The sequence below is a fragment of the Struthio camelus genome, chromosome 1 (assembly GCF_040807025.1).
Source record: "Struthio camelus isolate bStrCam1 chromosome 1, bStrCam1.hap1, whole genome shotgun sequence".
Taxonomy (NCBI): domain Eukaryota; kingdom Metazoa; phylum Chordata; class Aves; order Struthioniformes; family Struthionidae; genus Struthio; species Struthio camelus.
In genome coordinates, this window is record NC_090942.1 from 152,572,526 (window position 1) to 152,592,226 (window position 19,701).

A 19,701-nucleotide genomic window follows, 5' to 3' on the forward strand; every position below is an offset into this window, starting at 1 on the left:
GTTCCTCAGTGGTAGCTCCTCTGGCAGAAACGTGCCAGAGGATGCCATGATTCCAACAGCAGACTGTTTTAGGAAATTGGAGGATATTTCCTTTCTGCCTGTAGCCCCCTTCCATCTCGTTCCCTCCTTACTGCTTGCTTTGTTCTCAGTGCCACGGACTTGAAAGAGGCGAGGGTTCTGCATGGGGAATTCGCTTGATGTCCTTTTCAGGACTGAGCACTTTCCGGTTTAGTCTTCCCCTGGAAAAGCTCTCCAGATTAGTATGCAGTTGATTCTACACATCTCTGAGAAGCAGCTGGAAATAGGTTGATGGGGTTGTTCTCTGCAGTCTGTGAGGTCAGAGTACAGTGCTTTGATGTTGTTTTGTGAATATCTGATAAGAGAAAGGATGACCAATCCTACAATTTCATACCTAAAGCTACCGGAAAGAGAAGCGTATCCTATCTGTTCTTACATTGCCAAAGAGACAAGCACAGAAATTCAGCTTATCATATAAACATACTTTCCTTTGGTTTAATAAGGTGGGTAACCTACACTAGGGGATAGCAATGGGAAATGTAATTTTATACTGTAAATTGTTTCTATTTTCACCTATCCTTTTCTCTTGTCTCTGAGGAAAATTCTGGTGGGTACTCTAGGCAGAAACAAACACGCTAATGGTCTTTCGTCATATCGCTTCACATCGTACTGCCTCCTGTAGCCTCTTTCCTAGTACGTATTTTCCATATTGGCATACTTGCCACTTTGGTGTAGTTCACTGTGTTTTCCGTAGCTGGTGAAAGCTGTAAGGAAAAACAGAAGCGTTCTGCCGAACGTCAAATGCAGTGGTTTCTTTATGGTAAAAGAAAAAGGGGTAGTCACCTTCCTACTTCTGCTGTAATTGGTTTTATTGACGCTGGGTTTAACCTGCATTTATTTTGGCTTAGGTGGAGGAAAGGTTTAGAAAAACTAATCAGGGCTCCCCTGAAGCACAGTCTAAGCAGATGGGCAAAGTGTTGGAGCCACCAGTGCCTTCAAGATCAGAGTCCTTTTCCAATGGAAACTCAGAACCTGCTCAGCCTGCCCTGCAGAGGCCGATGGAACCCCAGGTAAATGCCGAGGAAAATCTTGATGAGCCTGGAGGAAATACAGAAGTCCCAACATGTCTCCTTTGACTTCAGATTTGCAGATCTTGGTCTATAGAAAGTCTTATGCGAAGAGCAGAACTATTATGCGAAGCAGCTTATTCAGTAGATTTGCTCTTTGTCTATTTCTGCTTATTTTATTAATGAGCTGATGGTGTTCCTTTTTTCCTGTTAGAACTAAATTAGAACTGTTGCATTCTATGACGATCTGGGAAAGAGTGGACTGGTAGGCTAAATACTGGTCAGAGTTGCAGTACGCTTTCACAGTTCAGAATTCGATCTATGCGCAATATTTACTACCAAAGAGGATGTTCAGGAAAGAAGTGAGCTATCTTGGTTTTTTAAATTCTTAGAGAAAAAGATAACTAAATAAGTGGGTTTGGATAGTATGAGTGCTGCTTCAGAGAGAGCCACAAAACATGACTAAGAAAAGCGAGCTGGTTGTTAGTGGGCTTACTCTTGCTAAATACAGCTCTCTATCACTCTTGAAAAATCGAAAAGAGGTTGAAACCACTGACGTTAGTGGTTGCCATCATTGTGTTACTTCCTAATAGAAACCTCCAGAGCTTGGTATTTGCATCTGGTAAGAATAAGAGCACGAGTTTAAAAAGTAACTTTTGCCTAAAACTTACAAAGAGTCCATAAATTCTGAGCTATTTAGACATTAAATTAAACAGTATAGTTCCTCTGTGCCCGTGAAGAATTCTTTTCTCCCAAATAAGTCTTGTTGTTGACAGCGCCTGCTGAAACTGTTCCTGATTACCTTATTGTGACTAGGTATTGCAACTCTTTTGGGCAACAGGAAAAACTGAGCAGACGGGAGAGTGGGAGAAATCAGGACAGAACTTCATCTCTTACTCATTAATTCCTGGCTTTAATTCAAACCTCTATGATTATTTCAAAATATTGGACTTGTATCTTCATGCTCTCTGTGCCAGTTACTTTTAAAGTATGGGTCTTCCACTCACATTAAGAATAATCAGGCTCTTCAACAGCTGTGTGTACAAAAATTGAGGAAATATGATCATACAAAAACAAATACAACCATCCTACTGAAACTGGGGTTGAAAGCAAAATTTTGATTCGTTATTAGGTGTGAAAGCAGTATGTTCCTCAGCTATGACCTTTCCTTCTCCTCGACTTCAGAAATTAATTTTGAAACACGGGTTTGTGCATGGGGGGGGGGGGGGCGGGTTGAAGGATCAGTATGGATTTCAGTGGAAATCCTAATGGATTTTTAATTCTGGAGTCACTGCTGTGCCTTCTTAGTATGTGTAGTTGAATATGTGTGTGTACGTGTGTTTGTGTATAGTTTGTGTAAAACTATGTATATATGTACAGTATATGGTACATATATGGAATATGTACAATATGCATTATACGTATGTATACAGTATACAATATATATTGCAGTGACTGTAATGGAATAAAGGCTTTTGTGTTATGATCTTTCTCCAAAGGTTTGGAACTGTATCTAGTTCCTTAATTTATTAGATGACATCAGTGCCTGTTGGTTTGCATGTCTGATGACATTTGGTGGCATTCTTTGATTTTGTACTTTCAATTGGTTATCTGCTTCAAATTTCCCAACCCGCTGGTGCTGCCATGAGACCTGGCCAAAACCCACTTAAGACTGGGGAACAGAACCAGACTTCTGTCTTCAGTGGCCTTTGGATCCAGCCTCACAGTGCAAATATTAGGTCCGCTTTTCTTCTGGGCACTAGTGTATGTGTATGTGGAGAGCGTATCTCACAAAAGTACATATGTGCTGTATTTTCAGTCTCTTACGTTCTTTGGGCGCTTGCCTTGCTTTTAAGTGCATTGATTCCACCCCACGCTTACCTAATGCCGTAACCAATTTGTCTCTGCCCGCCCCACCTGCCTTTATTCTGTGTTAATTGGAAAGCCAGTTATACTGAGCGCATTGAATGTTTTATGTTTTGTTTTCTTGTAAGGTACAGTGGTCCCATCTGGCATCTCTCAAGAACAATGTTTCCCCTGTCTCGCGATCCCATTCCTTCAGTGACCCTTCTCCCAAATTTGCTCATCACCATCTTCGTTCCCAGGACCCATATCCACCTTCACGCAGTGAAGTGCTAAATCAGAGTTCTGACTCTAAGTCGGAGGTACCTGACCCCACCCAAAAGGCTTGGGCTAGATCAGACAGTGACGAGGTGCCTCCAAGGGTAAGGAGTAGAAAGACAGATGTGTGCTATTCGTTTCTTTATTTTTATTTAAGGATGTGATCGCCTGGGCACTGGGAAGACCATGCCATTGGGACAGTGCCAGTATTGGTATTTTAGAAGGGAAATCATACTATAGGCATTCAGTAGATGGGTTAATGATAATCAACCTTAAGTACAATATTGAAACTTCATATGAAATTGGCAATTATTTATAGAATGCAGCTATTGCAGAGAGACAGTTTATTATGCAAAGTTAACATCATTACCATATTCGAGAAAGAATTTAAAATATCCCTGAGGCTATTGCTCAGAGTTAATTTTCTTCTTCATCTGTTAGCAACCCAAACTATGAATCATGCACGTATTTAAAATTGAGATGGAACTGAACAAAAAGGAAACATTCAATATATTTCTTCCTCCTCTCCCTCCCCCATCCACTGGGATTTGCTTCTTCTGAATATATTCTTGCTCCCCCACCAGTCTTTGCCTTCTGCTGATCCATTCCCAGGCATTTGTTTGGTTCCCCTGAGCTTATTCTCCTAATTCTCATGCTGTTTCAGCAAATTGCTTTGTGCCTCCCCTGCTTCAGTCAAAATGCCATATTCTTTTTAAATGTCTCAGTAGTTGGAGAGTAGGGGGTGTGTATGTGTTTTGTGTGGTAGCTATTAAGTACTACTTAGTATTAAGACTAAACTCGGAGTTTTCTTCAAAATCAGAACAGTGTCCCAACTAAGGCTCTTTGCTTTTGTGGGTATTTGTTTATTGATTCTGATCTTTGATACTAACTTGGACTTAAAATAAGTGTTATTAAAATCTTAAGAGTATAGTCTGTAGCAGAAGTTTAATTTTCCTCTTCCCTCTCTCCTTTTCATGAGTTTAACATAACCATTTTTCTCCCAAGGTACCTGTGAGAACAACATCCCGATCCCCTGTCCTGTCCCGTCGTGATTCTCCACTGCAGGGCAGTGGGCAGCAAAATAACCAAGCAGGTCAAAGAAACTCCACGAGGTTTGTAAGCCTACATGTCCTTGCCTTTCCTGTGTTGGAAGAAAAAGGCTAATGGGAAGCCAGGCTTTCTTCAGAGGGCTTTTGGCATTGTCTGTTGGACATGAAAGGAGGAAGAAGTTGGATTCCTTTTCAATAGTGGTTAATTTTAATTTTCCTTAGTGTATCATGTATGCCAGGAAACACTGGCAAAATTTCTTCTTACCTTTAAATTGTCTGTCCTATAATTTTTGCAACAATTACAAAACATCCTGAAGATTACTGAAAAAATGTGGCCATTCATGAACATTATGCCTTTTGGTGTAACAGGTCAACTTGGGTTGCTGTGGGAGTTAGTGGCAGCAGAAGTGTTTGTAAGATCTAAAGCAAAGAGATCTCAGAAACTTTCCAGCCTCTCAGCCAGAATTAGACTTTAAGAGAGGCAGAAATATCCATGAATTGTGACACAGAACATTTAGTTTGAGGTCAGAAGCGGGGAGGAGGGGGCTGTCTCCAAAGCAGCAAAGCAAAGTGGACAGCAGTCCCAGAATTGGTCACTGGAAGGTGGTTGAGGGTGTTTTGAGAGGGAAGGATAGTGCTGGCCTTATGGTTTGTGTTTATGTGAGCTCGTTTTAAACCTGCTGTATGCAGGCTGAGAGAATTGTCTGCTTTGGCTTAGATATGCAACACAGTCCCAAATAGCAAACAGCAGCTAAAACCCAGTTATGCTTTCTTTGCTATCCTAAATAAGGTAGTAGCTATTCCAGAGGGAGCCACAGTTCACAACCCAATTGCCCAGTTGTCACTGATGCTCTCAGTTCAGTGTTTTTAAGTGTTCTTTCAGATGAGTTATTAGCAAAATACTGAAGAGAAATGATGTTTGAGTTTAGAAATAGGAACCTGAAACTGAAGTGAATGACAAAGACTTTCCTCCCTCCCTTGAAACAGCAATATAGAGCCTCGTCTGCTGTGGGAAAGGGTGGAGAAGCTCGTACCAAGGCCAGGCAGTGGCAGTTCTTCAGGTTCAAGCAACTCTGGCTCCCAGCCCGGCTCCCACCCTGGCTCTCAGAGTGGATCTGGAGAGCGGTTCCGGATGAGATGTAAGGCCTTTTCCTTCACCTCTTAACATTTCTGGAGTTAGCTGAGTCACGCAACACTTAATAATGAAGGATGGTAACCCTCACTTGGAAAGACCTTTGAGCATGCAGTACGAAAAACGGATTAGCTTCAGTGCTTTGAAAAACCCTCCTGGCTGTATACTCTTGCTCAGGAAGGGCAATAGATGTAGAAGTTGTCGTGAAAATATCTCAGTGTTCTCTGATTCACGTTCAGTTACTGCTGCATTTTCCAATGTGCTGACAACCTGGTCTCCGTGCTTTCGTAACTCCCTTTTTCATGTGTGCAAGGGCACCTTTTGACCCTTACTGCGCGTCACCCTGATGGCTGTTGAAAGGGTGCAGACTGCTAAGGACAGGTCTCAACTGGAGTACTTTGGATGCTGAATCCAGGTCTTTCAGCTTTTGTCTTCAGTCAAGTTAAACAGTTTGATTCATCTGTTGACCCAATCCCTTATGCAAATGAGCACAGCATCCACAATCACTTTGATTTACACTTGCATGACGGTTTATTTTGACTTCAGTCATAGGTCAGCTGCACCTATGCAGGTCACAGCTCATGATGGCTCTTTGCATAGTCTTTCAGGGAAAATGTATTAGTAAACCAGTGAAAGTGATGTCTTGCTATCAGACATTGAAACCTTCTCACCTGCATTCCTTCCTTTAAAGCGAAATAAGAAAACGTATTTTACCTTCCTGGTGAATCCTTGTTTTGTTCTGTGTTCCTTTTGGGGTCTTGGTGCACACAGCATCATCAAAATCAGAGGGTTCGCCATCGCAGCGTCATGAAAACGCACCCAAAAAGCCTGAAGAGAAAAAGGAAGTCTTCAGACCTGTCAAGCCTGCTGTAAGTTACGTCTGCTCTCCCCCGATCCTGCTCATTTTTACGTAGGCCTCTACAAACACAATGTGAACATCCATTTGTGATGTCATTGAGAGTGAGCTTCAGCTTTAGTCTGAGTTCTTACGCATGGGCCCAGCAGTATATTCTGTGCTGTACAATTGCTTGTGCATATGACAAAATTTTAAACATTAGAATTTACTCTGCCTTTGGAATTGGTTTCTGTTCTCTCATCATCTTCCTTTCTAACCTTTCTCTTTCTCTCTTTCAATCCTGTGCTTCCTTTCTGTGGCTGGAACAATGATAACGCATTTGACCTGAATGTACCAATGCTGTGGTGAATGGTGCAGGGAGAAGTGGTAAGACCTTAAATCGCTGCTATTTTCTGTGAAAGATTTCTGATTTTTTTTTTTTTTTTAAAATCTGGCTGCTGTTACGATGATTATAGTTCTATGCCCTGTTGTATCCCGAGGATCGCAGTAGGTTTTCATGGTGTTTCCATCTTTCTTTGAGACTGTTTTCTCTTGCTGTTAACTGCACTAGCACACAAATCTGTCAGTTAAAGCTACTTTCTTAAAGAAACATCGGGGTTGGTTACTTCCTAATTACTTCCTAGTTAGTATAATGTGTGAAGTATTTGCTATAAGCTGTTTTGAGCTTAATAAAGTATAACTACACAGTTGAGAGCAGATCGCTGCAAATCTGCTTTGCCCACGCTTCAGGTCGCAGGAAGAAAGTCAGGTTATGTCCCAAACTGTTTGACAGTTGTGTATGAGTGAGCCAGAGCTAGTGAATTTGACCTTTTAGATGAACTTCTGAGCTGACCAAATATGCTGTGCCTTGGACAGCTCAATAAGTCTTAGGATCTTTTTGCTATCTCAGTACCCAGACTTCCTTGTGGTGGATGCTATTAGCCTGCAGGGTTAAAAAAAAATGAACTGTGACAGTCAACCGTTGTGTGAGAGTCGGTCCAGGTGCTTATATAAGTCTTTCGGATGGTCTAATGTGATAAGCCAATGTCATAGATTCAGAATATACACATTTTTCTTGAATATGGCAAGGACTCCTTAGGTTGACTCTTTAGATGTTTTAACTTATCTGCAAAGGAGTATTGATAACCATGGGAAATGAATAAGCCAAAAAAACATACTGTTTGGAGCTCAGGGAACAGCAGTGGACTGCCGAGCAAACTCAGGCACTTAAGTGGTAACTCAGTGGGGCTGTCTTGCAAGCAGTCTTTCTCTCTTGCTTGCAACGTTGCTTTTCTTATCCCTCTCCCATCAGGATTTAACTGCATTGGCAAAGGAATTGCGAGCGGTAGAAGACGTGAGACCTCCACATAAGGTGACGGATTACTCGTCCTCCAGTGAGGAGTCAGGGACGACAGATGAGGAAGACGATGATATGGAACAAGAAGGAGCAGATGAATCTACTTCTGGACCTGATGATGTCCGAGCAGTGTTAGTTCTTCTGTGTTTTGCTTTTTTTTTCCCTCTAGGAGAGTTTGAAGGAAAAGAAAGTTAGGTGTTTTGGCTTGTATATTAGTTCTTTCAGCTTGCAACAATCTGCAAGCAAGACAGCAGCATTTACGGTCACGTTTTCAAACACGGAGGTTAATGTTTTCAAAATCAGACTGAGTATTTAGGACCCCAGGGAGCAAATAAGTCTCTTTAAGTCATTTCTGCAAATGGGAAATCAGTCTCTCAGCTCCTCAGGAAAGTATAGTGTCCTTTCCCTCTTCTCCCTTTGATTTATAATAAAGTGAGAAGGGATGTTTAACAAACTCTTGACTTATTTTTTGACAGAGAGGCTTTTCTAGGCAGTTTATGTAAATATTTTGCTTTGACTACAACGTAAATGAACTTTGACTGTGCCTTGGTGTGGAGCAGTGAAAGCTAGAACATAAATGCTCTTATCTCACCCCAGTTATTTCTTGCCTGGCTAATAGGTCAACGTTGAACTTGAGCAACGGTGAAACAGAATCGGTGAAAACCATGATCGTCCATGATGATGTGGAGAGTGAACCAGCCTTGACTCCTTCTAAGGAGGGCACCTTAATTGTTCGACAGGTATTGCTTTTCCGTCCCTGTGCAGTGTTGCACCTTTTCTGTGCTCATTAACCCACTCGCTCATTCACCCATGCTGTTTCTACATTATATTTGTTGTTCGTATTATCAAGACACAGCTGTAGTGAATTTCAGATGAGCAAGATGTTTGATGCATGCAAAGAAAAGAGTAGTCTTCACCCCTTGCTACTGTTTTGCATGCTTTCCAGTGACACCCATGGCAGCACCATGCAGAGTACCTCAAAGGCTATGGGAGAGGATGGTAGGAAAGCTGCAGGTGTGTGAAGCAAGTACCTGGAGCAAGAAACTTAGTTTAGTTTTACTGTAGAATGAAACATGGGTCTTAGGAGTAGGGTTGGGAAGGAGGCTGGGGGGAAGCATTCAGGTTTCGTTTGTTTGTTTGTTTGTTTTTTAATTGTTTTGAACTTGCAGTTGAGGGCATACTGACCACACAGGTAGCACACGCGTGCGCACACACACACACAGAAACTCACACAACAAACAACTAGTACAGGGGAATGCAGAGGCAAAATAGGTGGCAAGGCAGAGAATGTGGACAGAGCTAGAGTGCTGTGTTGTTTCCTTTGATGCTGAAATGTTGCATTTTTGTGCCTGTGAAAGATAATGCTTCCCTGCTTTTAAATGAGCTCATCTGTTAATGAGCCTGTTAGCGTATAGGAGTTTCCTCAGTAATCGCATTTCTGAATTTCACAACCAAATGCCAATTTCTTCATTGAGCCCTCTGGTTTGAAAATTAAGATTTCATGCTTATTGTTTTAAATAGTTAGCTGAGGGCATTCAACAGACGGTCCGAGTGCATATCTGTGTAGGATTTAAGTTAGTTTCAAACAAAACAATAGGGGAAGATATCCCATTCCCCCCCCCCCCCAAAAAGCGTGCTTGTCCATGTTGCGGTAGAAGACTTACCGGCTCAGTTACTCTTCTCTTAATGGAACTGGCTGCGCAAGTCAACCACATCATCTACGCTTTTGCCTGCCAGAGATGGTGGAAGCGTGCTGGATTCTGGTAGTTCTGCCCGCTTTCCCTTTCAACCCAAGCATCAAGGCAAGAAATAGCAGTTTGTTTAAAAAAATAAATAAAAACGTAGAAGAGGTAGAGAGAGAGCGAGGGCGAGAAGGAGAGAGCTTGTTAGGGATATGGGCCTTTAAGCAGCACTTGAGCAAGACAAGTGTGCCTGTTTTTTCTGCAGAGTACAGTTGACAAAAAGCGTGCCAGCCATCATGAGAGCAATGGCTTTGCCGGTCGCATTCACCTCTTGCCAGATCTCTTACAGCAAAGCCATTCCTCCTCCACTTCCTCCACCTCCTCCTCCCCATCCTCCAGCCAGCCGACACCCACCATGTCCCCACAGACACCCCAGGACAAGCTCACTACTAATGAGGTATGTCGTACACCACAGCTGGCTGCTTTCGTAGGGTTATAGCAGCGTTGCCTAGTAGCTAGTTTGCAAAGGAACTCCAGCCAATCTCCCCTTGCTTTTTTTATTTTTTTATTTTTTTTTCTCCTGTCACCTTTGTTCCCACCCCTAAAATAACACATTTCAGTTCTCTGTAAGAAGCCCCTAACTCTAGAGCAGTCCCATGCCGAACTTGCCAGTTTACTATTTTTGCTTCCTTTTAGTGAGTCATTAATTGCATGGCGTTTGTTTTAAACTAAACTTGACTACTGTAATTTCAAGCCAATACTCTTTTTTAAATTCTGTTTTATTCTGGGAGCAGGCTAATTCCAAGCAGTGTGCCTCCTAAAAATTAGTGGTTCGTTTTGGCTTTGTCACTAAAGGCTGGGCTAGTAACTATGCACCTATGAGGAGCTGCTTGTGGAAACTCACCATTTGGTAGAGGAAGCTGCCACAGAGGGGTTTGGGGACTTTTAAAACTTGCCGCACGGTGTGGGTGAACGGGTCAGGTGTTGCCGGGGAGGGTTCTCAGATCTGGGTGGCTGCTGTTTTGAAATAATAAACAGGGAGAAAATTGTGTTTTTTCAAGTAAGTTTGCACTCTGAAGAGCAACCGTGTAAAGATGACTGTGGGCTCTCCACCAGCGCAGCTTGCGTCTGCATGGAGAAGCAAGGCTTTGCCGCTACGGGAGCGCGCTCTCGTTATTCTGGGCATGACGCGGCAAGGGTGCCTTCCTCTGCTCACCGGGCTCTGCTGGTGCCTGATGGTTCATGCGTGTGTAGCCCCGTGCAGCAGAGGAGATGCACACGTGTGAGCAAAGGGTGTAATTTGCCGGTTACCACCTCTAGCAGCAAGTGAGGAACCTGGCGTGACTTTTCCATTCCTGGCTGGATGGCCAGTGTAGCCCTTACGGAGAACCACTTTCTTATATGCAAACAAGGGTGGTACAGGGAGAGTGAAACTTTATAAAAAGGTTAGAAGTGTCTCGCTGCGCAGGCGTGCAAGTGCTGTGACAAGAATAGGGTGCGGTGAGATGGGTCGGCTTATGGCAAAACACGACAGGATTAAAAATGCTTGTGAGCCGTGTAACAGCAGGATGGTGCGTGCGTGTGGCTGACGAGGGATGGTTTTCTTCTGGAAACTCAGCTAGCGTAACATTTCGTTTTCAGCTATGCTTTATTGGTCTTTGCTCTTTCTAAAAGCGTGCTCTTGTAGGTTACATAGATCAGTTGATTGATCCGGAGATATGCTTGCTCATTACTTTGATCTAAGCAATGAATAAGCAGGGTTCAGTTAACTCGGGGAGCTTGGGAAGTGGAAGCTGTGGCCCTGGCTGCTGGTGCAAGAGCTATTCATTATTTAGCTGTGTAGGGAAGTCATGTATTTGTAAGACTCTTTGCTATTTTTGTGGTGAGAGTAGAGGCTTAGAAAGATCAGAGGTTGAAGATTAGTTGATGCCGAAGAAGTACCTCTAACTATGTTTGCATAAAGCTGAGCAAAGACCCAGTTCTGCTTGGTATAACTTACCCACATGCACACCCTTTACATATGTTTTTACTTGTCCCTTTCTGCTTCAGTGTGCAGTGTTGTCACTATAATACTAAACTGGCAAGGATATTTAAGTTGTTCCATTTCCACTTTTAACAGTTCATTGTTTCACTTGTCTTCTTCCTTTCTTTATGTTTTTTCATGTTTAGACCACATAACTCAAGCAAGCACCAGTGATTTTATCCACTGCATATTCATAGCTTCATATCACCGTTTGCTACACCTTCCACACTAATGAGCCCCTTTGTTCGATACAGGTTTTATATTTTGCTATGTCAAATAAAGGTGGAAGAACCTGCTGCAGCTTTCTGGCAAGAGGCTCAGGTTAAACAAAATAGGGAGAATGAGCAGTACTGGACACTGAAACATAATCCATCGTAGAAGTGAATACTTGATCCTAGATGTTTCAGATTTTGTTGCACAAGCCAAGAGATCCAATTGCATAGCTTATTAAACCAGCTGATTTTAGAAGATGCTTCATAAATACAAAAGTTGTATGTAGTGGACAGCTTGCAGATAAGAAAGTAGACATATGCATCTAAGCAGACTTAAAACAAAAAAAACAAACCAAAACAAAAACAAAAAAAGGAAAAGAGACATTCCCTCACTTTGTGTCTGATCTTAGTGGCCAGTCCTAAAAATCTTCTCTAGCAGCTGAGGTGACAGGGATGAAAATTTAGCTAACTGCATTTCTCTGTAACATGTGCAGTTTGCATATGTTCAGGTATGGTGCCTGCAGTGCATTATATATCTATAGAGGAAGTATAAAAGAGTGGGGAGGCTCTGTAACACAATTCTCTAGTGACTTAAAAATGTTGGTTGTTGTTATCCTTGCTTTTTATTGTCATTAATATTAATAAAGTTGAAATTTACATTGCAGACTCAGTCCGCTAGTAACACACTCCAGAAACACAAATCTTCCTCCTCCTTTACACCTTTTATAGACCCCAGATTACTACAGATTTCTCCATCTAGTGGGACAACTGTGACTTCTGTGGGTAAGTAAAGTAGCTGCAAGACGACAATTGAAAAAGGGTTCAGTGACTTCAGTGGCTCTTTAAAGTACTTACGAATATTATCATCATGCTTTTTATTTGATTTGCAATGGATTGCATAGTTTATTTCTTTTTCCATTTACATTTCTTACAAAAGGAAAGACTTGCTCAGTATTCTCAGTTACTGATTTGGGTTGTTTGGTATAAAGAAGAAACAGTCAGAATTTAGCACTTTGGGGATATTACATGCACTTTACTTTTCTTTTTTCAGTAGGATTTTCTAGTGAAGCAATGAGATCAGAGGCAATAAGGCAAGACCCCACGCGGAAAGGATCAGTTGTCAATGTGAATCCTACAAATACACGGCCACAGAGCGATACCCCAGAGATTCGCAAATACAAGAAGAGATTCAATTCTGAGATTCTGTGCGCTGCCTTATGGGGTAATGAATTCCTCTTCCTCACTTGCCTCCTGCAGTTCTGAAAAGTATGCTTGCCAGTACGAGCATAAGGTCTTTGAGAACAAACCTCTGAAACCTTAGCTGTTTCTGTGCATTATCCAGTGCTTGCTTACATGCTTTCATTGTAAGAGCTGATTATTATATTTTTAAAATGTGTTGCTTCTGCTTTGATACAGCTTCCCACTGTTGTATGCTTGCTCCTAATGGCATAGTTCAGCCTATTGGGCTGTTCTTTTCAGCTTTCTCTAGCCCCCTGTTAGTACCTGTCTTGCAGCTTTTGGGAGCTCGTGGTCATCTTTGCGTTGTACACTTTGTGCCGGCACCTACCTGTTCACGTAGGGATTTCTTTTGACAAATATCTTTTTCCTGATACTCTTGCCTAATGTATCGTTGCAGAGCTGGCTGAAGATGTGCTTCGTTAGATAACTTTCAACCTCAGTCATCAGTTTATGTAGGAAGGCCAAATGAAAAGGGAAGGGTAGCTGGGACATTTTTTCCTGTGTGAAACTATGGCTTAGATTCTTTAATGCTGCTTCGTGCAGAGAGAAGTTGGATGTGGGATGTCAGCTGACTTAAGTACGTCTGGCTTTCTGGTCACGAGGGCTAATGGATATCGGTGTCAGACAATGTAGACAGGATCCTACACTGGTAAAAGGCTTTGGGCAGTTCTTCTTATTGCCTGCTGTGATGTAGAATCACTGCTGCAACACGCAGTTGAAAGCTTTTCTCTGCTGTGTAATTTATTTGTTGGCCAGAATCCATGGGGCCACCTGATTTTTCTCATTATCTAGATGTTAACAGAGGATGCTTGTGTATATTAAATTTATGTATATGCATGTATATTTGATATGTATATTTTTATACTATTTCTAAAGTGAAAACACAGTAAATGCACATGTATATCATTTTCAAGACTATCAAGAAGAGAGTTGGCCTTTCCTCAAAGTCAGATGATAAGTATATAGCAGCACAGTGCACTTCCTTGTTTACATCTACATAGCTCTTTGCAAGGCTTTACCTAACTTTTCAGGTTATTTCCAGTCTTCCTGTTTCTCAGAACAGCACTGTTGTCCTACGCCTCTTGCCTGCAAAGCCATGTCACCTAAATAGCAGCCCCCTGACACGTTATTGTCTTTCTAGCTGCTTTTTTTTCTTTCTTTCCAGAGTTCATTGGTAAGAATTTTCACCCAAATGCAATTTCTGCATGCATTCATATGAATAATTCTCTGATAAAATGAAGAGATTTGTGCAAATGTAAACTTTCCAACTGCGAGAGAGTGAAGGCAGCGGGAAATTGTATAGGATCAGTAAAGATGACTCATAGTCTCTCTGATCTGCCTTGTTTTGCCAGTAGCAGTTTGTGTTAATGGCTTTATGCTTCTTTGATCTACTTATCTGACTGTTACGGTGATTTAAAGTGTAAAATCCTAGAGGTGTTTTACAGCTGTAACAAAGCTCTTCCTTGTTGAATATTTAGGGCCAAACTGAGAGTGGTGTAAGCTGGTACACATGCTTACTTCTTGATAAAGTTTAGGGTTTTTTTTTCCCTACAGCAAATTAAGCCATTTCATGCTGTTGTTTCTTACTAAAAAGAGGGGTCTTTCTTTGCTTGTTTTGTTTTACCTCTAGTGATGTTCATAGTACCTGGGAGGTTGCCAATTACATTAGTTCTGTGATACTAGTACTAAGTGGTGAAAGTTAATGTTAATGCCTGGGATGTGGTACCGTAGATTTTTAAGGTCAGTCTCCACAAAGAGCCTGTACTTTTTATAGGCAGCGTTTCCATTTGTTTGAAAAATCAGAACAGCTTTAATTGTAGGGTGGAGGTAGGAGAAGTTGGCTGGCTGTGAGTGAAGACAATGCCTGCATTTTAAAGTACAGGCACTGCCTGCCACCAGCATAGTACCTCATTAGTTTCATCTTGAGATGCATATAGCTAAGGAAAGGCATCGTGGACCGGCGAGTGTAGAAACCTGAAGCAGAAACAACTGCAGCGCAAAGCTAACAGAGAAAGATGAGGGTGGAGGAGGAAGCATTTGAGCCCTGGGGTGCAAAGAGAGGAATAGACCATGAGGGAGCAGTTTGCATGTGGCTTTGTTTGAACTATAAACCACACTGAAAAAATACAAAAATATGTATGAAAGCTGAATCGCTTACAGCTTTAGTCTTTCCATCAGGGAGCTGCAGTAACAAGACCAAGTACTTGGCGCTTCCTCGGCTAGTTTGGTCCTACTGCACCCTGCCCTGGACCCTGCCTTGGTGCACCCCCTGCACCCTTCTTCTTTCCTCCTCTTCCCAGTTTGAGACTGCTTCCCTGGGAGAGGCTGGGAGCCGGGCGCTTTGAAACGCGAGTCTGAGCAAGGAGAGGCGGTAGTTTCCGGGGATCCTCTGAGGTTTCCTTGCTGAGAAGGCAAGAGAGGGAGACCGGAGCAGCGTGATGGTTCCTGAGCTCTCCGCAGGTCGTGTCTGTGTTTCATCCTCCGGCCAGCCTCATGCCTTGCCTCCCTTGGGGCTAGGGTGAAAACGCCCTCCCTTTTGCAAACCACTTGCATGTGTGGTAGGTAGGGTAGTGTTTGGGTCGGCTCCTTATGTCTCAGGGATGAATAGTGAATAGTGAAAAAGGAGGCAGAGACAGCAGGCAGATTCTTCTTAGTGAGCCAGCAGACTATCGTGTTTTGTCATTGCTACAGATCCAGACTGTGTGTACTGATATACAGGCTCCCTTGCACTGGGACAACTTTAGAAGAGCTTTGTTATGTGATCAGTCTGTATGATATTTCCTTTGGCTCCATTATAGTTATATCTTGGGAATAATTGTCTGACTAGGGATTAAGGCCATTTAGCAATATAATTATGATTATCTTTTGTGTAAATTTCTATTTTATTATTTCATTATTTTATTAAGCTTAAGGATAACAAGTTTAACATCATGATTGCAACACAGAAGTCTAATAAAGCGAGCCTTGCATTTGGTTTGATTTCCATTCCGTGTACTGTATTTGACCTGTTTCTGCACAATTTGTAGGATCCTGGACTGAAACGCTGTAATAATGATTGCAAATGGTTATGAAATTGTATAGTGATCATATATTAATTGGTTTTTAGAACCTATTCCTACTGTATTTTTTTTTCCTGGGGAAATATAATTGGTTTCACATTCTAAGGTGTTGTGGACTCTTAAAGAATGTTCCAGGGGAAGTGTGGGCCTTTGTATAAAGAAACTGGTCTACTGACCTTTCTCGTTTATGTTTGCATGATCTTTAGAAGCAATCTGTGAATGCTTGGAAACACCAGATTAAAATCATTGCTGTAGTTTTAAAATGTAAATGGAAAAGATGTTTTAACCAGAATTCTGCTATTTCAGATTGTTGGGAGGTTGTGAGCCAACCCTGTGCCCATCCTTTTACAGGAGAAGACCAGTTTTCTCCTCCCATTGGCCCTTTCAAGACCTTGCCACTGCTTTTTTGCAGTATTCTTGTCTAGCATCCTGTTAGCCAGGCCCATTACCAACAGCTAATAGACCCTTCAGGGTATATAAGCTTGGGTACCACTTCATGCCTCACCCCCTCTCCAATGTTGGCGTGCCTTTTTGCTTGGAAACTGGTGCGCTAGAAAACTCTCTGCGGTATACCAGTCTTCCACTGTCTTGTATACTGCAAATTTGTGTCAGTAGCCCCTGGCTGCAGTTAGTTAAGGGAGCCTCTACTTCATGAGGTCTTCAATTTGGCAGGCAGGGGGCAACCAGCAGTGGTTAGGCATACTTGAAACAAGACAATTGCTATGTAAAGCATCAGTTCATCAATGTATGTGTAAAATTTGCCTGCTCACCTGGGTCTCTGTTTCTGTTGTTTCATCTAGGAGTGAACTTGTTAGTGGGCACTGAAAGTGGTCTGATGCTGCTAGACAGAAGTGGTCAGGGGAAGGTTTATCCACTCATCAATCGAAGACGATTCCAGCAAATGGATGTACTTGAAGGGCTGAATGTCTTGGTGACGATTTCCGGTAAAGTTAACTGTTCAGTGTCTTTTTTTTTGCTCTATCTGGCATGGCATGGCAAAAACTTCTCTTGGCAATCTCTATGTTGGAGGGGAAGTCCTGACTTGACTGAAATTGACGGGTTTTCCATCATTTCACCTCTCTGAGTATTCAGTTTGTTTCTGCAAATGAGTCATTTTCCATACAACACCCTGTGCCTACTTGCCCCTTGTTTTTCCTCTCGTGAGGTAGCTGCTCAGAAAGCTACACAGACTTGGTGGAAGGGTCCGGCTTTATTTGTTCTGTGTTTGGGAGCCATAAGTTAATGTTTTGTGAAGTCGTAAAAAATGACATTCTTTAGCTCTTGCGTGATTAGTTTGAACCTGGCCTCTTTTTAATCAAAATGTGATTTGCTACGTGGGCTTAAAGACATCTTGTGTGTTTATAGAACGGGAAATGTTCTTGCAAAGTAGGGAAATAAGAATGGCATGGAGCATGTGTTTGTGTGTGTGTGAGAGAGAGAGAGAGAGGAGTGCAGTATGCATGCGGGGGAGATTACAGATGTGAGAAGACGGATTGGTGCAGTTTTTGTCCTTATCTCTCCCTGGATGCAACAGCAGACAACTAAGCAATAGGAGATGAAAGGTAGTGGTGATGGTTGCGTTTGTTTTGTATGTGCCGATGAAAAGTGTGTTTTATAAAGTTTGAGGTTCCAGACTCTTAGGCTCCAGAGAGTTATTGCATAAGGTTATTCTGCTGTTAAGCAACTTGATGTGGTGTACTGTTAATCTTTCTTCACAGGTATAGTTCAGCCGTTTACCTTTGCTTTTGTTTTGGTTTGTTTGTGAACTTAATCTTTGCTATGCTGCGTGCAAGAGAGAGGATGTTATGCGGAGTTTCGCACTGTGGAAGCGTGTTGTTCTTCAAACTATTCAATATTTTGTTGAGGCTCCGGAACCCCTCTGGCTCCGGTAGAGGAGCTCTCTGGCTCTCCCAACGCTTCTGCAAAAGGAAAAGCTCTATTGTGTGCCACCAGGGTAGGCTCTGTGGGACTCAAAGTAGTCAGTAAGGATTGTGTCTGCCAGGGCTACTGGTAAAGATACGCTCAGGCAATTTATTTTATTAGTGGTATTATGCTATGGGTCCAAAGAAGCATGCCTGTGCTAGTATGATCAACACTGGACTTTATTTCTATTCAAAACAACTCAACAACTGTATTTTTTATTGGCTTGTTAGCTTGTTCAGTTTTCAGGTACAGCTATGCTGCAGAATGTTTGAAAAGAAAAAAATGAATCAAGGATGACTAAAAAAAAATCATTCAGCCTCTTGCGTGTCCTCTTCGACGTCCCTTTGATGTCTAACACAGAGTTGTGCGTTAGAAATGAATGCCTATGTGAGAAAAATCATTTGACAGAGTTTACTGTATAGTAGACGTCATCAGCAAAAGTATTGTATAATGCAGCTTGTGTAAAATCTGCTGGTTTGAAGCATATCCTACACAGATGACAAGTGTCTGTGATTAAATCTCGTGTGTAATTGTTTTAGGTTTATTTATGTTTGCGTCAGTCACGATCCGAATACCCTGGCACATCCGTTTTTTTTGTTTCCTTCAAAACTATTGCTTCCTCTGCTGAGACACGCTACATTAACCCTTAAGAAATCGGCTGATCTTTGGCTGTTTATGCCTTCATCTTTGTCCCTTATCCTGCATTTTATGGGAGGTTACCTAGAGTACATGGAAGGAAAGAGGTATTTGTGCCCACCGAGAGGCGGACCTGGGGAACATGCTTCAGGAAACCATTATCACTTTATTGCCAGACCTCCCTTCCTCACTCTTTTGACTTCTATGCTGTAATGTTCAGTCTAACCTACCCTCATGCTGAACTTTTCTTACTCTCTTTTTGTTTGCTATGTATGTGGGTTGCTCCACCTCCCCAAGTAAACGGGCAAAGTTGAAACGTAACTGTATTTCTGGAAATGGTGCATTTAGTCGCTCCATGCTTTGTTTCAGGATTTCGGCAAGTGACAGCTATCGTTCCACTTTGGGCACTGCTCAGTTCATTCCTGCTCCACAAGCCATATGTTCACTTGGCTTTTTCAGGAAGTGATGTGCTCGTGGTAGTGAGATTTGAAAGGTATCACTCGCTGTGTGAAGACATTGCTGTGCATTAGAATTTTGAGGAAATTGTCACCTAAAATTGCTTTTAAAATACAGAATTTTAATTTTGAAAAGCTGAAATCATTTTTTTTCCCCAGTATGTTTCTTGAGTGCAAAACTTACATGGACAACAAAGCTTCTGATACTGAGCTGCAACTCATGGTACAAGGCAGCTCTGCAGGTTAAAGCACACGAGTTAATCAGTTTATAGAGTTGGGAGGCAAAAACAGTTTCAGATGCTCAGGTGAGAGTCATGAAAATGTTGAAAAACAAAGTAACGACGTGCGTACAGAACACGCTCCGTTTGTAAGGGTTTTGTAAGCACAGTCGAATGACTGTGGCGCTCCAGGAAGGTAGAACAGGATGGCAGGGCAGAAGAACTGGTTGGAATCTTCCTGCTTAATAATTAAAAACCACAGCAAAAATAAAAACAAAAAACTCAGTATAGGAAAAGGGACTTTGCATTTGAAACGATGTCTGGTAGAACCAGAACTGGGAGTTCTCATAGAAGTCACTGTCTGATCCCCTTATTTAATGACTGGAGCAGAGGTTTTTTCCTCCTTATTTAATGGCCATAATAATTACCACTCTCACCCTGATACCCCTCCCCCCCCCCCCCCCAAAAAAAAAAAAAAAAAAAAAAAGAAGGAAGGATTTTTGCAAGCTATTTGTACTGACTGGTATAGATTAACAAGCAGAAGGATCTAATCCCTCCAACCGGCCTCTCCAATTTAAATATTAAGAGGGGCGTAACTTGTTGGAATACATGCATTGCCATGTTAATATTACTAAGTGGTCATGTTCTTTTTCTGTCAGCTTGCTGAAAGGCGGA

At 42.1% G+C, this 19,701-nt stretch overlaps 1 protein-coding gene across 23 annotated transcripts in view; it reads left to right on the top strand.

Moving 5' to 3' along the window:
* MAP4K4 (mitogen-activated protein kinase kinase kinase kinase 4) overlaps positions 1–19,701 on the top strand; it is a 168,041-nt gene that overhangs the window by 135,945 nt on the left and 12,395 nt on the right. For 2 of the 23 annotated variants that reach the window (XM_068924973.1, XM_068924993.1), the window contains 11 exons: positions 927–1,088; positions 3,080–3,310; positions 4,212–4,318; positions 5,243–5,394; positions 6,159–6,256; positions 7,535–7,710; positions 8,199–8,319; positions 9,527–9,718; positions 12,162–12,279; positions 12,548–12,718; positions 16,595–16,738. In XM_068924973.1, coding sequence (XP_068781074.1) covers positions 927–1,088; positions 3,080–3,310; positions 4,212–4,318; positions 5,243–5,394; positions 6,159–6,256; positions 7,535–7,710; positions 8,199–8,319; positions 9,527–9,718; positions 12,162–12,279; positions 12,548–12,718; positions 16,595–16,738 — 1,672 coding nt within the window. Of the gene's footprint in view, positions 1–926; positions 1,089–3,079; positions 3,311–4,211; positions 4,319–5,242; positions 5,395–6,158; positions 6,266–7,534; positions 7,711–8,198; positions 8,320–9,526; positions 9,719–12,161; positions 12,280–12,547; positions 12,719–16,594; positions 16,739–19,701 lie in introns of all 23 variants that reach the window. The other 21 variants (XM_068925062.1, XM_068925010.1, XM_068924999.1 and 18 more) reach the window with 14 other exon arrangements.